Source organism: Budorcas taxicolor, chromosome 11 (assembly GCF_023091745.1).
Source record: "Budorcas taxicolor isolate Tak-1 chromosome 11, Takin1.1, whole genome shotgun sequence".
In the NCBI taxonomy this organism is placed as follows: domain Eukaryota; kingdom Metazoa; phylum Chordata; class Mammalia; order Artiodactyla; family Bovidae; genus Budorcas; species Budorcas taxicolor.
The window spans coordinates 81,011,749-81,032,867 of NC_068920.1; the positions used below are offsets into that span (position 1 = coordinate 81,011,749).

The following is a 21,119-nucleotide window of genomic DNA, read 5'->3' on the forward strand; positions in this document are numbered from 1 at the left end:
CAGACGGCAGCCCACCAGGCTCTGCCGTCCCTGGGATTCTCCGGGCAAGAACACTGGAGTGGGTTGCTATTTCCTTCTCCAATGCAGGAAAGTGAAAAGTGAAAGTGAAGTCACTCAGTCGTGTCCGACTCTTCGCAACCCCATGGACTGCAGCCCACCAAGTTCCTCTGTCCATGGGGTTTTCCAGGCAAGAGCACTAGAGTGGGATGCCATTGCCTTCTCCAAAGTTTTTGGCTCATGATGCCAAAAAGGAAATTCTATCTTTATTTACCAGCAATCCACACCTATGCTGATCCAGGATATTTGTAGGGCAGCTCCTGCCAGATCCTAGGAACCTATTCAGTTCCTTCCATCTTGGTTCCACAGCCATCTAAATTCACCTCCACTCCCAGCCCTACCCCTTGGGTATCTAAGAAATATCTATACAAGCTCCCCACTTACCTGCTATTCTGACTACTTTCTTTTGACTTGTGTCCAAGGGTCTACCATACCTTGCTTATGTCTTGTGTCATGAAAAACGCATGGAGAAGCTGATGAGCTGACATCTTCACACCACTTTCCTATAGGCTTATAACATCTTAGAGGGAGTTGAGTTGAGAGAGACTCATCAATACCACTACCAGTCCCTCTTCTTCCCACTACCCACCTGTTCTGGTTTAATTGATGACTGATTTTTCTAAGGAATTCAATGAAAGTATCTCAGAACTGCTTGGAATTTGTCCCAGGTAGAAGTAGCCCAGTACTGTTAAAAACACTTTCAATTGTATGTGGCTTTATATCTTGAAACCATTCTTTCATAATAATTATCTAATTTAATCTTCAACTATCCCATGAAATCTGTATCATTATTATCACTTTAGATAATGAAGAGACAAAGAAGTAATTTGCCCAAGTTAAGATATTTTGTCGGTGGAAAAAATATAGGCTTGAAACCCAGGTCCTGTAAGCAGTGTGTAAGTAAGCAAACAAGAATCTAGACTCTACTTTCTGGCTTGAGTTCAAATCCTGGCTTTGATCTTCACTAGATGTGTGACCAGTGAAGATTATTTAACTTCACTGTGCCTTGATTTCCTTCTTTGTTAAATGGAGGTAAGAATGGCACCTGTCTAAATGGGTTGGGGTAAAAGTTAAATGAGAAAATAATGTAAAAGACTAAGTGCTTGGCAACGGGAAGCACTCAGTAACTGTTCAGTTCAATTCAGTTCAGTCGCTCAGTTCAGTTCAGTCCCTCGGTCGTGTCCGACTCTTTGCGACCCCATGAATCGCAGCACACCAGGCCTCCCTGTCCATCACCATCTCCCGGAGTTCACTCAGACTCACGTCCATTGAGTCCGTGATGCCATCCAGCCATCTCATCTTCGGTTGTCCCCTTCTCCTGTCCCCAATCCCTCCCAGCATCAGAGTCTTTTCCAATGAGTCAACTCTTTGCATGAGGTGGCCAAAGTACTGGAGCTTCAGCTTTAGCATCATTCCTTCCAAAGAAATCCCAGGGTTGAGCTCCTTCAGAATGGACTGGTTGGATCTCCTTGCAGTCCAAGGGACTCTCAAGAGTCTTCTCCAACACCACAGTTCAAAAACATCAATTCTTTGGCGCTCAGCCTTCTTCACAGTCCAACTCTCATATCCATACATGACCACAAGAAAAACCATAGCCTTGACTAGATGGACCTTAGTTGGCAAAGTAATGTCTCTGCTTTTCAATATGCTATCTAGGTTGGTCATAACTTCTCTTCCAAGGAGTAAGCGTCTTTTAATTTCATGGCTGCAATCACCATCTGCAGTGATTTTGGAGCCCCCAAAAATAAAGTCTGACACTGTTTCCACTGTTTCCCCATCTATTTCCCATGCAGTGATGGGACCGGATGCCATGATCTTCGTTTTCTGAATGTTGAGCTTTAAGCCAACTTTTTCACTCTCCTCTTTCGCTTTCATCAAGAGGCTTTTTAGTTCCTCTTCACTTTCTGCCATAACGGTGGTGTCATCTGCATATCTGAGGTTATTGATATTTCTCCCGGCAATCTTGATTCCAGCTTGTGTTTCTTCCAGCCCAGCGTTTCTCATGATGTACTCTGCATAGAAGTTAAATAAGCAGGGTGACAATATACAGCCTTGACGTACTCCTTTTCCTATTTGGAACCAGTCTGTTGTTCCATGTCCAGTTCTAACTGTTGCTTCCTGACCTGCATACAGATTTCTCAAGAGGCAGGTCAGGTGGTCTGGTATTCCCATCTCCTGAAGAATTTTCCACAGTTTATTGTCATCCACACAGTCAAAGGCTTTGGCATAGTCAATAAAGCAGAAATAGATGTTTTTCTGGAACTCTCTTGCTTTTTCCATGATCCAGCGGATGTTAGCCATTTGATCTCTGGTTCCTCTGCCTTTTCTAAAACCAGCTTGAACTTCTGGGAGTTCACGGTTCACGTATTGCTGAAGCCTGGCTTGGAGAATTTTGAGCATTACTTTACTAGCATGTGAGATGAGTGCAATTGTGCGGTAGTTTTAGCATTCTTTTGCATTGCCTTTCTTTGGAATTGGAATGAAAACTGACCTTTTTCAGTCCTGTGGCCACTGCTGAGTTTTCCAAATTCGCTCAGTTGTGTCCAACTCTTTGCGATCCCATGGACTGCAGCACGCCAGGCCTCTCTGTCCATCACCAACTTCCAGAGTTTACTCAAACTCATGTCCACTGAGTCGGTGATGCCATCCAACCATCTCATCCTCTCTCGTCCCCTTCTCCTCCCACCTTCAATCTTTCCCGGCATCAGGGTCTTTTCAAAAGAGTCAGTTCTTTGCATCCAGTGGCCAAAGTATTGGAGTTTCAGCTTCAGCATCAGTCCTTCCAATGAACACTAAGGATTGATCTCCTTTAGGATGGACTGATTGGATCTCCTTGCAGTCCAAGGGACTCTCAAGAGTCTTCTCCAACACCACAGTTCAAAGGCATCAGTTCTTTGGTGCTCATCTCTATAGTCCAACTCTCAAATCCACACATGACTACTGGAAAAACCATAGAGTTGACTAGACGGACCTTTTCTGGCAAAGTATGTCTCTGCTTTTTAACATGCTGTCTAAGTTGGTCATAACATTTCTTCTAAGGAGTAAACATCTTTTTATTTCATGGCTGCAGTCACCATCTGCAGTGATTTTGGAGCCCCCCAAAGTAAAGTCTGTCACTGTTTCCCCATCATTTCCCATAAAGTGACGGGACCAGATGCCATGACCTTAGTTTTCTGAATGTTGAACGTTAAGCCAAATTTTTCACTCTCCACTGTCACTTTCATTCAAGAGGCTCTTTAGTTCTTCACTTTCTGTCATAAGAGTGGTGTCATCTGCATATCTGAGGTTATTGATATTTCTCCTGGCAATCTTGATTCCAGCGTGTGTTTCATCCAGCCCAGTGTTTCTCATGATGTACTCTGCATAGAAATTAAATAAGCAGGGTGACAATATACAGCTTTGACGTACTCCTTTTCCTATCTGGAACCAGTCTGTTGTTCCATGTCCAGTTCTAACTGTTGCTTCCTGACCTGCACACAGATTTCTCAAGAGGCAGGTCAGGTGGTCTGGTATTCCCATCTCCTGAAGAATTTTCCACAGTTTATTGTCATCCACACAGTCAAAGGCTTTGGCATAGTCAATAAAGCAGAAATAGATGTTTTTCTGGAACTCTCTTGCTTTTTTGATGATCCAGCGGATGTTGGCAATTTGATCTCTGGTTCCTCTGCCTTTTCTAAAACCAGCTTGAACATCTGGAAGTTCACAGTTCGTGTACTGTTGAACCCCGGCTTGGAGAACTTTGGGCATTAGTTTACTAGCATGTGAGATGAGTGCAATTGTGTGGTAGTCTGAGCATTCTTTGCCATTGCCTTTCTTTGGGATTGGAATGAAAACTGACCTTTTCCAGTCCTGTGGCCACTGCTGAGTGTTCCCAATTTGCTGGCATATTGAGTGCAGGACTTTCACAGCATCCTCTTTTAGGATTTGAAATAACTCAACTGGAATTCCATCACCTCCACTAGCTTTTTTCGTAGTGATGCTTCCTAAGCCCCACTTGACTTCACATTCCAGGATGTCTGGCTCTAGGTGAGTAATGATACCATTGTGATTATCTGGGTCATGAAGATCATTTTTGTATAGTTCTTCAGTAACTGTTAGCTTTCCCAAACCCAACCAGCATGCATGTTCCACTACAGCACAGCAGGCATTGTAATGGGAGGGGGTGCTAGGCCAGGCTTGATCATAACGTCCCCCTACTTCCAGCCCTGATGCCTGACATTCCCACCATTGGTTAGAGACAATAATTGTTAGAATGGCTCCATTACTTCAGAGATCTAATTAGTAGATCCTTCTAATTTTCCACATGTTCAAATTCAACTCAAACAGGAGCAAAAATGACTGTTATTTTCCTGAGGTGCGATGGACAAAGGGAACAAGTTTGACTTTTCAGTTTGTAATTAAATTGGCCATTGGTATTTTGAGTAAGTGGCTACCAAACTCTCACAGCATATCAAGGCAAGGTTCAGAAGAGACTAAACAACTTTTCATTCTAACTCTGCAATGCTGCTTCCTTTTTTCTTCCATCCAGAATGTCCTGAAGTTCACAGAGCAGGAACACCCTGACTATTACCTACTTCTGGTGTGTGTTCAGCGCCTGCGAGTATTTATCTCACACTACACCCTGCTTTTTCAGTGCAATGAGGATTTGCTTATTCAGAAACGGAAAAAGCTCAAGAAGTAAGGTTCTGATGGTGAAGTTCAGAGGGTTGACCAAAGGTTTCTGAGAACAGGGATATACATGGTCAATGTGAGTGTCTGTTGCAAGTAACCACATTGTATGTAAAGTAGCTGAAATGCAGTGGTGGAGGCAGAAGAGAAGAGAGAAGGGAATGGAAGAGAGGTGGCCAGGCTGGCTACAGGAGGGAGGTACTTACTAGCTGGTGGAAATTCCTTTAGAAAAATAAGCAAGTTTGCTGTAATGTTTATGGGGACCTTCTATTATCTCATGTTGCTAACCACCTCAAAAATAGTTATTTTGCTAAACTTGCCTGGTTTAAAATTGCAGTTTAAAGGCCCAAATCTGATTTCTTTCATTAACTCAAGAAGTATTTATTGAGCACCTATGGTATACCAAGTACTGCTCTGCAAACTGAACACACTGCAAAGAACAAAACAGTCAAAAATTTCTGCCACACGGAGCTTACTTTTTAGACCTGGATAGCCAGGTAATAAATAAGATTAATGGTCTCAAGTGCTATGGATAAAAATAAAACAAATAAAGGAGAAGGTGGTGGTTGAACAGATTTCACACTAAGAAGACATAGGGAGGACTAAGGAAAATCTGGTCTTCAAAGGGAACAGAAGCAACTCATAACAAAGCTTCCTAATAACCTGGATTTTTTCCAACCTCATCCCAATCCAATGAGGAAAACAGAATCATTTCTATGGGTGTTTCACATTAGAAGAAGATGCTATCCCCCAAGTCAGGGCTCCTCTAATGGATGACATCTCCCCGTACTCCCCCTACCCCCAAACTCAGTTCAGCCAATTGATCAGCATCCCCACTCCCAACCAGCAATCAGCTTGCACTCTAATATATCAGCAACCTAGTTTGTAGAGAGCCTGGGGAGAGTGAGAACCTCACAGCTGAGATTCAACTGAGAAATGCTGCTTTTCTTGGTATAATCTATATATTCAGAGAGTTGATTTTCCACTGAGAATTATTACCTCCATTCTCTTAGGTCATCCATGGCGAAGCTGTACAAAGGGCTGGCTTCCCAGTGTGCAAACGCCGGGCAGGACGCTTCTCCCACTGCAGGCCCCGAGGCTGTCCGTGACAGTGGGATCCACTCAGAAGAGATGCTGCAACCCTACCCTTCTGCTCCCAGTTCTGGACCTGCTGTCACGTAAGCACCTGTTGCTGTGGAAAGATTAATGACAATGCCCTTGCGTCCCAGGCAGTCTGTATAGGGTAGCAGGCCAGTCTGTGTGGGTTAGCAAACCAGCTTGGATTAGGAGTATGACTTACAAGGGCTCCTTCCTCCCTCTCCTATCAGGTCTATATGTGGCAGGCAAACAGCTGACCCAATGTCTGGATCCCAGAGGAAGGCACTCATGTTAAGGAGCAGGCCTAGAGGCTGGAGGTTACTCCCAACAAGGTTACCACATGTAACCATCCCCCACCTACAGCATGAGTCTCTCAGGGTTTGGACGATGACAGAGTGGAAGGGAGTGCCATAAGATGACAGGAAGGCATTTTACAGCTCTCAGAAGAGTGGGGCTTTAATGTCTCCAAGAGATACAGTGGGGGAAAAAAGCTATCCCAGTCAGGGATCAGAGGAAGTCTGGGCTCTGAGGATGAGACATTGGTCTGAGATGGTGCAGAATGTTGATTAGCATCTCCCAATTCTCCGTGAAGCTTCTTCAGAAATAGATTTCATGACCTCTGTTCTTCAGCTTCTCTGAAAGCTGTTCCGGGTTGTGAATGGATGTGATCATTGTTAAAGTCTCTGCACACAACCTTGTCAAACACTAAACTGGTTTTTTCATTTAGCAAACTTCTTGATGATCTTTAGAGTAAGGATTAGGCCACATATCTGGAAATCATTTTACCTCTGAAGGATAAGTGGACTTGGGCCACCTCCGTCCGAAACTAGGACTTCTGGAAGGATCAGGGAAACCAAAACTCAAAATTTCAAATCCCCACTTTACCAAATATAGACAATTCTCCCCAAACTAATTCCTCAGACTATAATTTCTGCTCTGGATTTTATTAAGGAAAAATTAGAAATCATGCAAAAAGCTACTTTTCTAATATCATAATGATGTGAGAAGCAGTTGAGCTTATTTCAATTTTTAATCTAGTTTTTAGAATGCAAATTACAATCATGGAAGGAGCAACTGATCAATAACTCAAATCCTGTTTGCTTTTTGCCTTCATGTCTTAAACTGAGAACACTTAGCAGTAAGAGATGGTGGAGAAGGAAATGGCAACCCACACCAGTATTCTTGGCCTGGACAATCCCATGGACAGAGGAGCCTGGTAGGCTACAGTCCATGCGGTTGCAAAGAGTTGGATACAACTGAAGCGGCTTAGCACAGCATAGCACATCAGTGAGAGACGGAAGTGCAAATGTGCAGTCAGGATGGTGAAATTTCACAATCATTCTGAAAATCTGAGACATTAATCTTTCTATACATAAAGTCCAGGATGATTTTCCTACTATAGAGAAAATCCTAGAATATCTGTAGGGAGAGTATACCACACAGAAAAAAATACCTTTCCTGGGAGGGGAGAGAGACAGGAGATGGAATTTTTTTGTGGATCACTTCAGCTTTTTTTTCACTTCAATTCTGAAGACAATGATAAAACTATCTTCTTTAAAGACTTATACTGCCCAAAAATAAAATCCCTAGAGGTTACACCCAGAGGAAGAACATGGCTGCCATGGCACTCTGTTGGCAAAATAACCAGAAAAGAAACCCAAGTCTTCCAAGTTAAAAGAAAATTCAAGTCAACATCCATATTACTATATTTTCACCTTTGTAAATGTGACACCTCATTTTTATCTTAAGACCATCAGACAACATAGTGTTACAGTTTACTTCTGCATTCTTCATGCATTTTTTGGTGGCAAAATTTAGTATGAATAAATAAACTAACACAATAACTAGTTTGGGTCAGTGTGCAGTAGTCCACTCTCATCTGTCTGGCAATTAAATTCCAGCCAAACTGGCAAGTCACATCCAATCTGATGCGTATGCTATCCAAGTATCCAGTGTGACTTATTCTTTATCCACGACAAAACAAAACAAAATAACTCTCCATGAAATCGGGCATATTCAGAGAGACAGACTTTTCATTTTGGTAATGTTCTTGGGGATGGAAGTTTGAGACGACTTATATAGCATGCTTTATAGCCACAGGGAATTTTTTAGTTTTTTATTATGAAAATATCATATACATACAAAAGTAAAATGTACACTAGAACCCCGAATACCATCATCCAGTTGTCTTTTTACTTCATCCAGATTTTTTTTTACTGTTTACTTCATCTGGGAATTGTTCTTAAGCAGAAGATCCTTGAGTTGAACAAAAGTTGTTTCCATGATCTTCTATGACTCTGCTAGGACAAAAAAGGGAGAGAAGAGAGAAAAAGATGTGCCTTGGGGCCTTGACACATGGTGGAGAGGGTCAGCGCTGAGCATCCTTGGCCTACCAGCCATCTCTACACAGTGCCTCTGGGCTCAGACGGGTACTTCCGGGATCCTCTTCACAAACGGTTTTTCTCACTCTCCCACTTGGGGGACCAGGGCTCCTGGGGGCTCCTTAATTTGACAAGCCTGTGGCGCTTGGTAGGTAACACACAGAGGCGCCTGGGAGGGCCGGAGAAGAGGGAGCAGACAGTTTGCGTCTAAGCGGTAATGGTAGGCACTGTGTGGTTCCCAGCCTCGCGCTGCTCGGGGACAGGCGCGCACTAATACACCGTAAGCACACTTCTTTTGTATTGTCTCCCCTTTAAAGACATTTGATGCCCCCAGTGAAGAAAAGCCAACAGCAGCAAAGCTTGATGGAGAGCATGCAGCCCGGGAAGCCCAGTGACTGGGAGATGGAGGGCAGAAAGCACGAGAGGCCAGAGAGCCTCCTGGCGCCGGCGCAGTTCTGTGCCGCTGAGCAGGACGTGAAGGCGCTCGCCGGGCCCCTGCAGGCCATCCCGGAGATGGACTTCGAGCCGTCGCCGGCGGAGCCGCTGGGCAACGTGGAGCGCTCCCTGCGCGCCCCAGCCGAGCTCCTGCCCGACGCCCGCAGCTACGTGCCCGCGGCCTACGAGGAGTTTGAGTATGGCGGCGAGATCTTCGCGCTGCCCGCACCCTACGACGAGGAGCCCTACCAGGCTCCGGCCCTCTTCGAGAACTGCTCGCCCGCCTCTTCCGAGTCCAGCCTGGACATCTGCTTCCTGCGGCCCGTCAGCTTCGCCATGGAGGCCGAGCGGCCCGAGCACCCGCTGCAGCCGCTGCCCAAGAGCGCCACGTCGCCGGCGGGCAGCAGCGGCGCCTACAAGCTGGAAGCAGCCGCGCAGGCGCACAAAGCCAAGCCGCTGAGCCGCTCGCTCAAGGAGTTCCCGCGCGCGCCGCCGCCCGAGGGCGTGGCCCCGCGCCTCTACAGCACGCGCAGCAGCAGCGGCGGCCGCGCGCCGCTCAAGGCCGAGCGCGCCGCGCAGGCGCACGGCCCAGCCGCCTCCGCTCGCGGCGCGCCCCGGACCTTCTTTCCCCAACAGAGGTCCCAAAGCGAAAAGCAGACCTATTTGGAAGTAAGGAGGGTAAAGTAAAACCAACCCCAAACCCACAGCTCTGGCAACCCCGGGCCTAGATCTTCAGGGGTGCAGCCTGGGCTCACCTAGTGTGGAGGGGAACGCAGGCTGGCCAGGCGGGGGCAGCAGAAGATGCTGAGAGCCCGTGTTACTTACAGGCTTGTCCGTCAGTGGTCCTCGGAGGAAAGTGTTAGCTCTCATTTTTCAGGGCCAGGACGCAGGAGCATGCCATACCTATGTATGTGTATGATGACAAAAAGACTAGGACTCTTCTTAGACCTGCTTAAAACACCCCCCGCCCACCACTACCAAGTTAAAAGTTACAGGTGTTCTCTGCTTTCCTGCTTAAGCTGTGGCACCTCCCAGATGCAGTTCATATGCAAAACACTTCACAGAAGTCCCAGGGGCTGTGTCTTCTTTGCCTATTAAACGCACCCCTTATTGTTCAAAATATCGGACCCTAGATGCTAGCACTGTACTTCCTGACCTGCACTCTTCTTTATAGCTAGGGAGGAGGCAAGTTGCCCTCTCTTCCTGAGGACTCTTGAAAAAAGTTCATTTCCACTTGCTTTCCTTTTGCCTGGAAAAGGATGTCATGGTACTTTGCAGACTCCAGTTGGACGAAGACAGCACCAAACTGTCCAGAAAGCATTGACTCACAAACACCTTCTTTGGCCTCTATATGGATGTTTAGTATTTTGATGTTTGATCTTGATATATGCAAGCCTTGGGACATTTAAAGAAGTGTTTAAATACATATTCGTGAAAGGACTAATAGTTCCTGAATAAACGTCTCCGCAAGTGATTGGAACAAAGGCAGTTTCTGATTAAGTAGAGAGTAACAGAGTGGCTCTGAGCTGTGCCCCCATTCTTCCTGTTTAACATTTTAGAAGCAGGGTTAGGATTTATAGGGCAGCACTGTATTGACTGAAACACCTTGAAAGTGACAGTCCAGGACTGTCCTTCACTAAGTGTCCCTTACATCCAGCACTAGGGATCCTTTGCCTCCAGGAGAAAACGATTTTCCACAGGTGTGAGGGCCCTGCGTTCCACCTGTTCCTATTTCTAAAGGAGTGGGAAGAGATTGAAGATCACTGACTCCCTTCATTCATTTTTCAGCAAACCCTAACCACCTGCCTCACCCCAGGCTCTGTGCTAAACATTGAGGGTTCAGAAATGAACGACATCCAGTCTCTGCCCTCCAAGTCCACTAGCTTAGCCCTGAAGGAGACACATAAACAGAATCATAATAAACCATGGGAGCACATGGGAGGGTCTCTATTTAAACCCTCAGAGAAGTCTTAGATAGTTTGAACATCTGAATTCAATTTTAAAAGCTGCTTAGCTATTGGCTAAGTGAAGAATGGTGTAGGGAAATATAAAAAAGAAAGCTCATGGGCCTTAAAAAAAAGAGCAGGAGTGAGTCTTCTTTTGAATACTTCCCTAGGTGGGAGTGGTGAACATTAGGCCAGAGGAACATGAAGAACCTTGGAGCTTCCAGCCCATCTGGACTCCAGAAATCAAAGTCTGTGTCCGGCTCCTGAAAGGCAGAAATACCTTAGTGTGCCCAGCTAAGGTTGCTGAAGGGCCCCGGGATTCTTAGATTTCCTTCTGCCTCTGATTTTCAGCTCTGAACTTTATACAGTTCTATTAGGTAAAATTTCTTAGATAAATCAAAGTTAGGCATGTGTCAAAGTTTAAAAGTATAGGGACTTGCCTGGCAGTCGTAGTTGAGACTCCATGCTTCCAATGCAGGGGAAGGGTGGTGACAGCATGAGTCTGATGAGTTTGATCCCTGGTCAGGAAACTAGGATCTCACATGTTGCACAGCATGGCCAAAAAAAAAAAGGGGGGGATGCAAAAATGAAATATATATATATATTTTAAAGTTCATTAACAAGGGAAGTAGAAAATAATAGTGCCAACTCAGAGTGACTTGGAATGGGCAGAGATATACATACAAATCTTTTAACTCCTATAGTATAAGCTGCAAAGAATGCTTTTATTTCATATCCTCATACAAATGTCTTTTTTCCCCTAGTTGATGTGTGAAAAATTGGGAGCTCAACAAATGGTTTTGCCAGGCAAAAACTATTAATCAGAGTCAGATGGGGTTTTAGCTGCAAAAGATGAGCCCTTCAAAAGCCCCATCTGTAAAGATATCGGCTTTTTCCTGATGAGGTGTGCAAAGCTCCTAGGGTTCCATCTCCTCAGATGTACTGGGTATCTGCCATCCTTGCCCTCTGCTGCTGCTGCTGCTGCTGCTGCTGCTAAGTCGCTTCAGTTGTGGCCAACTCTGTGTGACCCCATAGACAGCAGCCCACCAGGCTCCCCCATCCCTGGGATTCTCCAGGCAAGAACACTGGAGTGGGTTGCCATTTCCTTCTCCAATGCATGAAAGTGAAAAATGAAAGTGAAGTCGCTCAATCGTGTCCGACTCTTCGCGACCCCATGGACTGTAGCCCACCAGTCTCCTCTGTCCATGGGATTCTCCAGGCAAGATCCTTGCCCTCAGAGCCAGCCAAACCCTAGTCTTTAGTGTTCTGTCTCTAAGAGTCAAAAAAAGAAGACAATATGCTTTAGTGGCAAGAGCACCTGACTGGGAGTCAGGAGATCTGTGTTCTAATCCTGACTCTGCTGCCAAATAGCTGTGTGCTTCTGGACAATTCATTTGGCTTCTCTGCCTCCAGTTTTCTCATCTATGAAATAAGACAATCCATACTTTACCTACCTCACAGGGTTGTTGTGAGGATAAGGCCAAATAAGATAAAGTTTGTGAATATGCTTTGTAAAGTGTGAAATGCTACACAAATGCAAGATCTTATCAATATCATGATTCCACAGAAAGGTTTTCCTTCAACTATTAGTAGATTTACTTCCTAAAAAGTCCCTAAAAAGCCCACTTCTTAAGATATGGTCCTTGCACGAGTAGTAAATGCTTTACCTGGGAGCTTGTTATAGATGCAGAATTTGGGCTCCACCTGTGACCAGCTGAATCAAAATCTGCATTTTAGCAAGATTCCAAGGTGATTCATATAAACATTAAGTGCAGGTGGGCAAGAACATACCTTAAACTGCTGTTTTCCTAATCTGTGTGCAAAAAGATTAGCTAGGCCTAATTTCAGAGATTCTGATTCAGATAGTCTGGCTTAGGGCTCAGGAGCCTACGTTTAAATGAAAGCCCCAGTTGATCCTGTAGCCCTAGGACCACACTTTCAAAAATGCTACACTCAGCCATCAAAATGTTGATCTCCATTATATAGTTATGAATCTTAGTAGAATCCCAAAGAATCCCTAGATCTAAGTTTCTTAATTAGCCCAGGTTTGCTTTAGTTGGAATAGGTGCCCGTCATTAGTCTTTTGGGGTGGGAGAGGAAAGTGAGAGGTTAAAAAAATTGTCCCATAGTCAGGATCAATGTTAACTTTGGAAAAGAGTAAAAATACACCCCTCTTTTGTGTTTTCAGGAGATGCATTTAGAAGATGCCACCAGATTCTGTCCAAAGGAAGAAAGAGAAAGCGAGCAAACATCTTTCAGCGATCAAAATCCCAGGCAAGACCAGAAAGGGGGCTTTCGCAGCTCCTTCCGCAAGCTCTTTAAAAAGAAGTGAGTAGCCCTTAGACAAGACAGCATTGTAACTCATTTCCCTGTGGGCTAAGTCTTGAGGTTTTAACAGTAACAAGTAGCCTGGTTTTACACAACTGCTTCAAGCTCAGTGCCTGTACCTAGTAGCCACAATTCCTGCCAGGTGAAAATGTTTCTCATTGTGATCTCCTAGAGTAAAAGCACACTCGGCTCTGTCCTCTGCCGCCTCTGTCTTTTAGCCCTGCCTCCTTGTTCCCAAAGTCCTGTGTCCTGGGAGGAGTGGGCAGAGGAGGTCTCCTGGGAAATCCCCATGGGCGCGAGGAGTGGGGTTGGGTGTAATGAGTGCACCATCAGAACCTCCCCGCCTGTGGAAGGTTTTCTCAGGCATCGCAGCTCTTCCGCCTGTAGGGACCTGTAGTTATCCTGGTTACTAGTGCATATCTGGGGGATATCTGCCTGTGTTTTCCCTAGAAGAAATGATTGGATGGATTTGGCTTGGGTCCTACTTAAAAATTCACTTTAATGGAGTCTCCTTACTCCATAGGAGGAAAAGTAAGGCATTTCTTTCCTGTGGTCCTTCTAAGATTCTCAGCCCTTGCTGTGTGGTATCACCCACCTGTCATTTTGGTCAGCACTTACAAGCACTGTTTCACAGACTGGGAGGCAAATGCCAGCATGAAACGTAAGACGAAAGCGCTGAGTGTTAGCGTTTGGCAGTGGGGCGACCTCCAGTTCAGCCATCATCCGCCGGGGAGACTGCTGTCTCTTTCTCCACCGTCCTCAGGCCTGTTGTCTCCCTCTTAGAGTTGTTGCCTGGTGCTTTGTTTCCTTTGTTAGAGGAGGTTCTCACAGTGAGCCTTAAACAGCAAGTGCTCCTATTTTAGTGGATGGAAAAGTTACAGGCACTGTTGCTGACTTCATAGTTTGGAGTTCCTGTGTGAGGAAACACAGGGAAATCACTTTCTCCCAATTTAGATAGTGGTCTTGATGGAAGAATTGGGGCAGGCCTGGACTGAGGACTTTTGTGGTCGGTTTGTCTAATTCCTCTCCTAGAGGGAGGGTAGTACTGAGAGTAGTAGGTCTCTCTGATAGTTGGTCCCACCCATTGTTACTGCAAGAAGAGGCAAGGGGGAGCAGCAGTCCTGCAGAGATAGCCCTGTTCCTATTCTAGCCCATTCAGTTTTGCTAGAGTAGCCCCAGCGTGCATAACTGCTGGAGCCCCTTGATTTGGGGGTAATGAGCTGAGAATCGAATCCGTTTCTAGGACCATAGATTTAGATCTTTCCTGACCCAGCACCTCCTGTTAAGTGTGACAGTGGAGAGACCTGGAGACAGTTCTACAGCCTGACTTTGGAATGCAGGCTTCTGAATCCTGCTAAGAACTCCAGACTCCTAAGACCACTGCCTGAGCCTTTTATTTTTACTTATTTTTAAACCACTTTTTGCCATTTATAATGACTGTGTGCTGCCTGTTGGAAAGCACCCAGTCATGGATCTGTCACTGGTTCCTTTGCACATTCCCGTTCCAGGACCAGGAACAGTGGATAAGAGAGGAACTTTCTTAAAACGCAGCTGCCTGGAACTGGGGCTGGCTGCCCCATGAGGCAGTGGATTCTCCTAAGGAGTATTTGGATGACCCTGGTCAGGGAGGCTGTGAAAGGGACACCCACAGTGGGTGGGGAGATCACTGCCACCCGAGTGCTTTCTAGCTTGAGATTTGCTTGAGATTTGACTTTGTTGTAGATCAGTCTGGGAGATCACATCTTTTTAATGCTTGAATCAAGAAATCAGTGTGGCCTGGGACCTGTCATTTTAATGACCACATGGAAGGCCAGATTTTATCTTTCTATAGCCTCCCGTAGCCCTTGGTTCAGTGCCAAGGACTTGCTGTAGACTCTCCAAATTTTCATGTTGGATAATTACTTTCAGCCCTCTGGCAGATTTGGGGGATCCTTTCTGGAGGGTCAAATGGATCCCCTTAGTCCTCTCCTACTTTTATCATAGACAAGTCCCTCCTGCCTCAATCCAATTGCTGCCACCACTTGTGGCACTGCCTTGGTATTTAAAATCTGAAGTGTTATATGGATGGAAGTAACGTTGGTGCCATACAGTTGTTGCTCCCTCTGGTCAGCTTTCCTGGCTTTTTACATCTTGTGTAGGACTGTGAGTGCTGCTGTGTGATACTTGCTTGTCGCCTTGTATCCGGGGTGCTGTGGTAGGCCCTCTGGAGACTTGGCTCGGGGTGAAGAAGCAGCTTGAGTAGCTTCTCCTGAGTATTTTCATCCAAGAACCTTGGAAAGTTTGTTCCATTTTGCTAAAGTAGAGTCAAAGGGCAGGGAGGCCCCAGCATAGCACAGAAAGGTCAGCGGCTCTCAACTCAGATGAGAACACTTGACTCTTCTCATGAATGAAGCATTCTTTGTCATACACATGTGCTGTGTGAGATGCTTGTCTAGGACTCGTGAGTGACTTGGTTGGTCCCAGCTGTTATGTAGGAACTCGCAGACTGAAGCCAGGCATATGGACAGGTACAGGGAGGAACCAGAAAGAGACACTCTGCCCATCCTCCTCCCATGTGTTAGGAGGTCAGGCTGGCAGCAAGCCCTGTGACTTCAAGACATGGTTCATCCTGGGTACTGAAGTCAGGCTAGAGGCTGGCCTCAGAGGTCCAAAACAGATCAGAGCCAGAACAGCTGCCTGTATCACGCCCAGGGCTCACTGCCTGCCTCCCTGCAGCCCTCTGGAGGCTCATTCCTGTCTACACTGACACACTTTTTGTATCCATAGGGGCTTGTTTGGCTGGTGGCCCCACACACCCAGAATGCTGCTTCGGGATGAAGCTAGGCATGGAGCCAGATGCAACAGAAAACCTGAGAAAGGGTTCTCTTCCCTCTGAGGCTGGGAGGGCCGAATGCTCATACCCACAAGGATTCAAAAGGGAGAGTCAAGTTGACATCATAAAAAAAAGTCATGAAAAATGCCCAAGATATCTGGGGGAGAGGATGATGCTCTGACCGTTTCTATCTCAGGCACATTCGTCCTGGGTAGATACCAGGTCACATGTCCTTGAGAGCTGCCCAGAATTGGTCAAAATAAAGACGACATATCTTAAAGTTGGAAAACGTTAAGTGATTTAAAAAATTTTAAATGAGGATTCTTAGAAGCCAGGAACAGAACAGACCTCATGTGATAGGTTGATGCTGGACTGAATCCTTGTCCCCCTGCCTTTGAGCAGGATGGAAGGTAGACCATCCCATTGTACAAGCATTGACCTGGAAGCTTTCAAAAACTTAAATCTAGACTGTCCTGAAGTCTGAGACCGATGCTACTTCATCCCTATGTGTGAATCTTACACTTAGGCCAGTACATAGTCTTGGTTGGGGGTGTGCATAGCGGAAGCGGGTTCTGTAAGACAGCTTAGGGGCAGGGATGTACATGCTCTTTTTATCCTCAACTCTCGTGGGAGTGGAAGACAAAGCATATGGCATCCAAATGATTAATTCTACTTCCTCACCCGTTTCTTCCTCTTTAGCACTTTGTAATTTACATGCCTCAGAGGGTCTCTTTTCCCAGTCAGCACCCTCCCTCTACCAGTCCCACGGAAATCTCTTCTTTCTTTAATCACACACTGCAGAGAGAGTGCTTCCACAGAGCCCCATATGACTGAGAGTCAAGTGAGTCCGCTTTTATGATGTCCTGCCTTTGCCATCTGCCCAGCCTGGACTGTGGAGCAGACCATGTCATAGAAAGCACAGCTATTAAAGAATCCATTGATAACTGCACTCTCATGTTCTTCTCTGCCTCCTCGGAGCCTGTCTCAAGTTCTTCCTCCGTTCTTACCCACTTTGGGATTCTCTCTCATTTCCCATTTTAATTCCCAATATAAGTTGAAAATGGAAGGAGATGGCTGAAGAGAAAACATTTACTTAAAGCTGATTATGGATGTTACTCAGAGGGTCATTTGAGATCAATCACTAAGTTAAGGGTCTTCAGTGTTCCAGGTTCTGTCAGCAGAAGCTTAAGATCCAGATGTAAGAGTGGCCCGGCTACAAGGTTTAGTGCCTAGAACATAGTAACCCCTTTACAAATCTACATCAGATGAGTGCGCGTTTGTCGCCCTGTTGATTGTCAGGACCAGCTGACGTGGCCGACAGGATGGGTGCTCCGCTGCTCCCTTTCTTCTCCATCTGCATGTTCCTGAAGCTTGCAAGGCAGACAGTCTTTCCAGTCAGAAAAGCAACCCTTCTTAGGTCAGAGGCTCCTGCACCACTGATTCCAGCCCTCCTGTTTTCCCCAGCTCCAAATACACTGTATGGCTTATTGTAGCTAATTGATACTTGCATGACCTACCCAACTTGTGATTTTTTTTGTCTCTGTCAGTTGAGTGGAAGGAAAGTTAGGGACAGGTGTGTTCCCCTCCCATCAAACATTTAGATGGCTGTGTCAGAATGTACTGGCAGCCATCCTAATCTTGCCCAGCAAGTGTTTGCCTGCCTGGCCCTTATGTGTGTTCCTTTGCAGTCAGCCAGAATGGCCCCAGCAACTCAAAAGCTATTTCTATATTATAGAGAAAGGGGATAAAAAGCAAATCCACTAGCTTTTCACCTAGATAGACGCCACAGGTTATGTTTCAGGTAATTTAGGTATGCATTACTCTCGAACCTGACAACCACACATTCACAAGGGTCCAAAAGTTGAGGTGTTCATATACCATGTAAGCATGAGAAAGAAATCAGCTAAAAGTATATTTAAAAGGGTGAAAATTAGCTTCTAGTCATGGCTACAATAGAATACTAGATCTTGAAAATGATTAGCAAGTTATCATTTAGTTGCTGCTAAGTCATTTCAGTCGTGTCCGACTCTCTGCAACCCCATAGATGGCAGCCCACCAGGCTCCCCGGTCCCTGGGATTCTCCAGGCAAGAACACTGGAGTGCGTTGCCATTTCCTTCTCCGATGCATGAAAGTGAAAAGTGAAAGTGAAGTTGCTCAGTCATGTCTGACCCTTAGCATCATGGACTGCAGCCTACCAGGCTCCTCCATCCATGGGATTTTCCAGGCAAGAGTACTGGAGTGGGGTGCCATTGCCTTCTTCGACCATTTAGTTAATTGTTAGTTAATATCAAGAAATGAGGAGCCATTCACACACCTGCAGACAGAAAGGTGGTTTGTGAGAAGAGCAGTTAAAAAAGAAAAATACTAAGCTGAGTTTGTGGACTTTGGAAACTAGACAGGGCGATTTTGGCATTTGTTTCAGAAATGGGAACTCAACTGGTGAAGATTTCTGTGGTCCTTGGGGCTGGTGGTGACATCAGAGCTTTCCCATTTCCAGGTAAACATGAAACAGTTGCATGTTGGAACCATCAAAGTATGACATGGTGGGTTTTGGAAAGATCAGATGTAGCTAAGAGGGGAAATGGAAGGCAAAGATATTAAGTTTTGACGAATGTTTTCTGATGAGAAACTATCATGTGGGGAAACAATTTAGAAGAAACGGGTAGCCAGATTCAAATCTTCCTGCCCCCTCGCCCTGCAATGCTTTAGGCATTCTTAGTCTTCTGGATAACAGAAGATACGGGGAAAGAATGACATGGTCAAAAATCTATCTCCCTAATAGTTGGGGCACAAGTGCACCAACCAGGGATGATTTGAACTGGAGGTAGCGGGGAGTTCTGACAGAAAGCCTGGAGCTTTAGGGTGGGGCCTGAGGAGGTGGTTTCAGGGGAGAATTGCAGGCGGCTTCTGAAAAGGAAAGAGACTTTCAGCCCAGCCAGCCATCATCTTACTTAATGAACACCCAGATGTACTGGGGTTGAGGAGAGAAATTTCTTCCTCTACGTACTGGGATATAGTGGAAAAGGGCTCCTTACTGACCAGATGGAGGAAGTGTGGTAGACAGCTAAGGCCTTCATCTGTGAAACCAAATAACAGGGTCAGAGTTAAAAATAAAAGATCCAATCAATCATCAGGTTTCTAGACATCAGAATTTTAGTCTTTGCGTGGATCTGGATTCTTTCCTTAAATAAGGTAAAGGAATGTTTGTATTCTGCCCAATGATTTCAGTAAATGATAGAGTCATAATTAACTTATCTAATAGCAACAGTGAGGACATGCACAGTGTATCTACGATAGTGAGAGAATGTATCCTTCTTTTGTGGATAGTGGAAGCGTGCCTGACTCTGCCTCGGCATATGGAGAACTTGCTCAGTTGTGTAGGAGCTTTGGACAAAGAACTTCATGTCTAACGTCACTGTCATACACCTTGCATGAGGTCTTTTGATATTGCTTGTTAGTCACTGGGCTAGTTTTTACCCATTCTAGCTCAGAGCTGAAGCTAGCCAAAGGGCCCCAGCCTAGCTTATCAGAGGTTATTTCCAGAAAGCCTCCTCCCTCTAGGGACTTCTGACATGAACAAACTGGAGAAGGTGCAGAGCTGGAATGGATTACCCAACTGGCTTAACCAAGAGAAAGGAAGAATACACCCTCGACTGGGGACTCAATTGGACTGTTTTGAGTTGTTGTTTCTTGATTGGGCTTGGTCTCCTATGTGGTGGTTGAGATAATAGAATCTCCTTAATCTGATTACTGTACTGATTTCTGCATTCTGCCAAATGTAGCATATATGTGTGGTTGGCTTCAATAAATTTTTCATTTAAAAATGAAAACAAGCAAAAGCAAGAGTTTGTAATGTAATGCCCAGATTAAGTAAAGGCCCTTGATAACCTTGGTTGAGAGCAATGAATTCTATCCCTTAAAATCTAAGGGCCTTCTTAATTTGTGTAGTAGTTCCTTGATTGAATTGAAAATAGGATTTATTGAATTTTCTAATCCTTTCTCCCCCATTGACAATGCTATTACATGATTTCTTACACTGTCATACACAATTGTCATAAGTGTCCCCATAAAGCACTAGAAAGGAAAACTCTTTATGTGCACGGCAACTATTAGTTACACATGTCCAGAGTCATGAAATTCAAGGGAAGTAAAAATTATTCCGGATCTAGGAGGCAACTGTTTTACAAATGCAAACAATTTGGTTAGATAAAATATTTGAAAACAATTAAAACCAAATCAACCTGTACTTTATCTGTGTGCTGAGATTTTAGGTCCAGTGGATCAGAATACAGGGAAAAAACTAATGAGAATCCCTCAATGGATCCTTCACCCACCAAACAAGATTTCTTCAGAAACCGACTTGCTCTTGCAAATGAGCTTGACCAAGGAACAGCTGTGTAAAACATACTTAAAGTTGTATTGTCAAGTGGTAAGATGAGGATAAAAAGCTTGTATATATCTGTGTAGGAATATATATATATATTGATGTATAAATCCCTGAGGAAAACTAATATAAATACTTAACATATGAAACTAAATCAACATACAAGACATTGAAGAGATGAAGATTAGTCTGTGGTTGAGAGCTGGCTCTTTGCACAACACTTGGGACAAGGGGCATGAAGACTTCTCACAGCATTACAAAGACACAATAAATTTGGAGGAAAATAAATGCTTGTAAGAAAACTTCCACCTTGAAGTCATTCCCCCAGTATAATATTGAGCATGTTCATATTTAACATGGATGTGAAATTTATGCTTCCGAGGTATTTAGCTTATTCATTTCATCTTAGACTAGTATACACCATGCTAGGGGCCAGTTCTGTCATGCCATATATCTTCCAAAAACCCCAAGGCAACACCTAACATCCCTTAAGGCAAAGCATCAGTTAACACAATTGTATTACGTGTTGCAAATATGAGTTGTGGAAAATTTGTGCTTAAACCATGACACAAAAGGTTCAAAGCTTAAAGACATGTTGATATGCAAATAGGAAAAGAACCTTAAGAGTAGTTTCCTCTTGTTCTATGGTTATGAAAACCAGCGCAGGGAACAGTAATTCCTCTAGAAACTGGAAGGTCAAAGAAACATTTTCCTTCATGTGGGTTGTGGGTTGTGCTGCGGATGGGAAAAAGTCCAGAGTCTATGCTTTATTAAATACTCAGGATTCAAAGATCCACCAGTGATCGTGAGTGTCACTCACAGTGGACTGAGAAGAAAGCATTGATTTAGCCACATTGTCTTAAAAGACGTTCTTCAGTCTGTAAAGAAGGTAGCAACAGTGTCTATACTTTACTGGCTCACACACAGTGGTTGCTACAAACACCAAGTCAGAATGAAAGCTTAGGGCTAGCATTACCTTATTCTGTTTTTCAGAAGTAAGTTGAAAAGA

At 44.9% G+C, this 21,119-nt stretch overlaps 1 protein-coding gene across 1 annotated transcript in view; it reads left to right on the top strand.

Annotated features, from left to right (window-relative positions):
• Positions 1–20,127, top strand: part of ARHGEF33 (Rho guanine nucleotide exchange factor 33) — a 53,120-nt gene extending 32,993 nt beyond the window's left edge. Inside the window, exons 12-16 of the mRNA XM_052649396.1 lie at positions 4,586–4,734; positions 5,739–5,903; positions 8,522–9,317; positions 12,774–12,913; positions 19,998–20,127. Of these exons, the coding sequence (XP_052505356.1) occupies positions 4,586–4,734; positions 5,739–5,903; positions 8,522–9,317; positions 12,774–12,913; positions 19,998–20,127 (1,380 nt within the window). The remainder of the gene's footprint in view (positions 1–4,585; positions 4,735–5,738; positions 5,904–8,521; positions 9,318–12,773; positions 12,914–19,997) is intronic.
• The last annotated feature ends 992 nt before the right edge of the window (positions 20,128–21,119 follow it).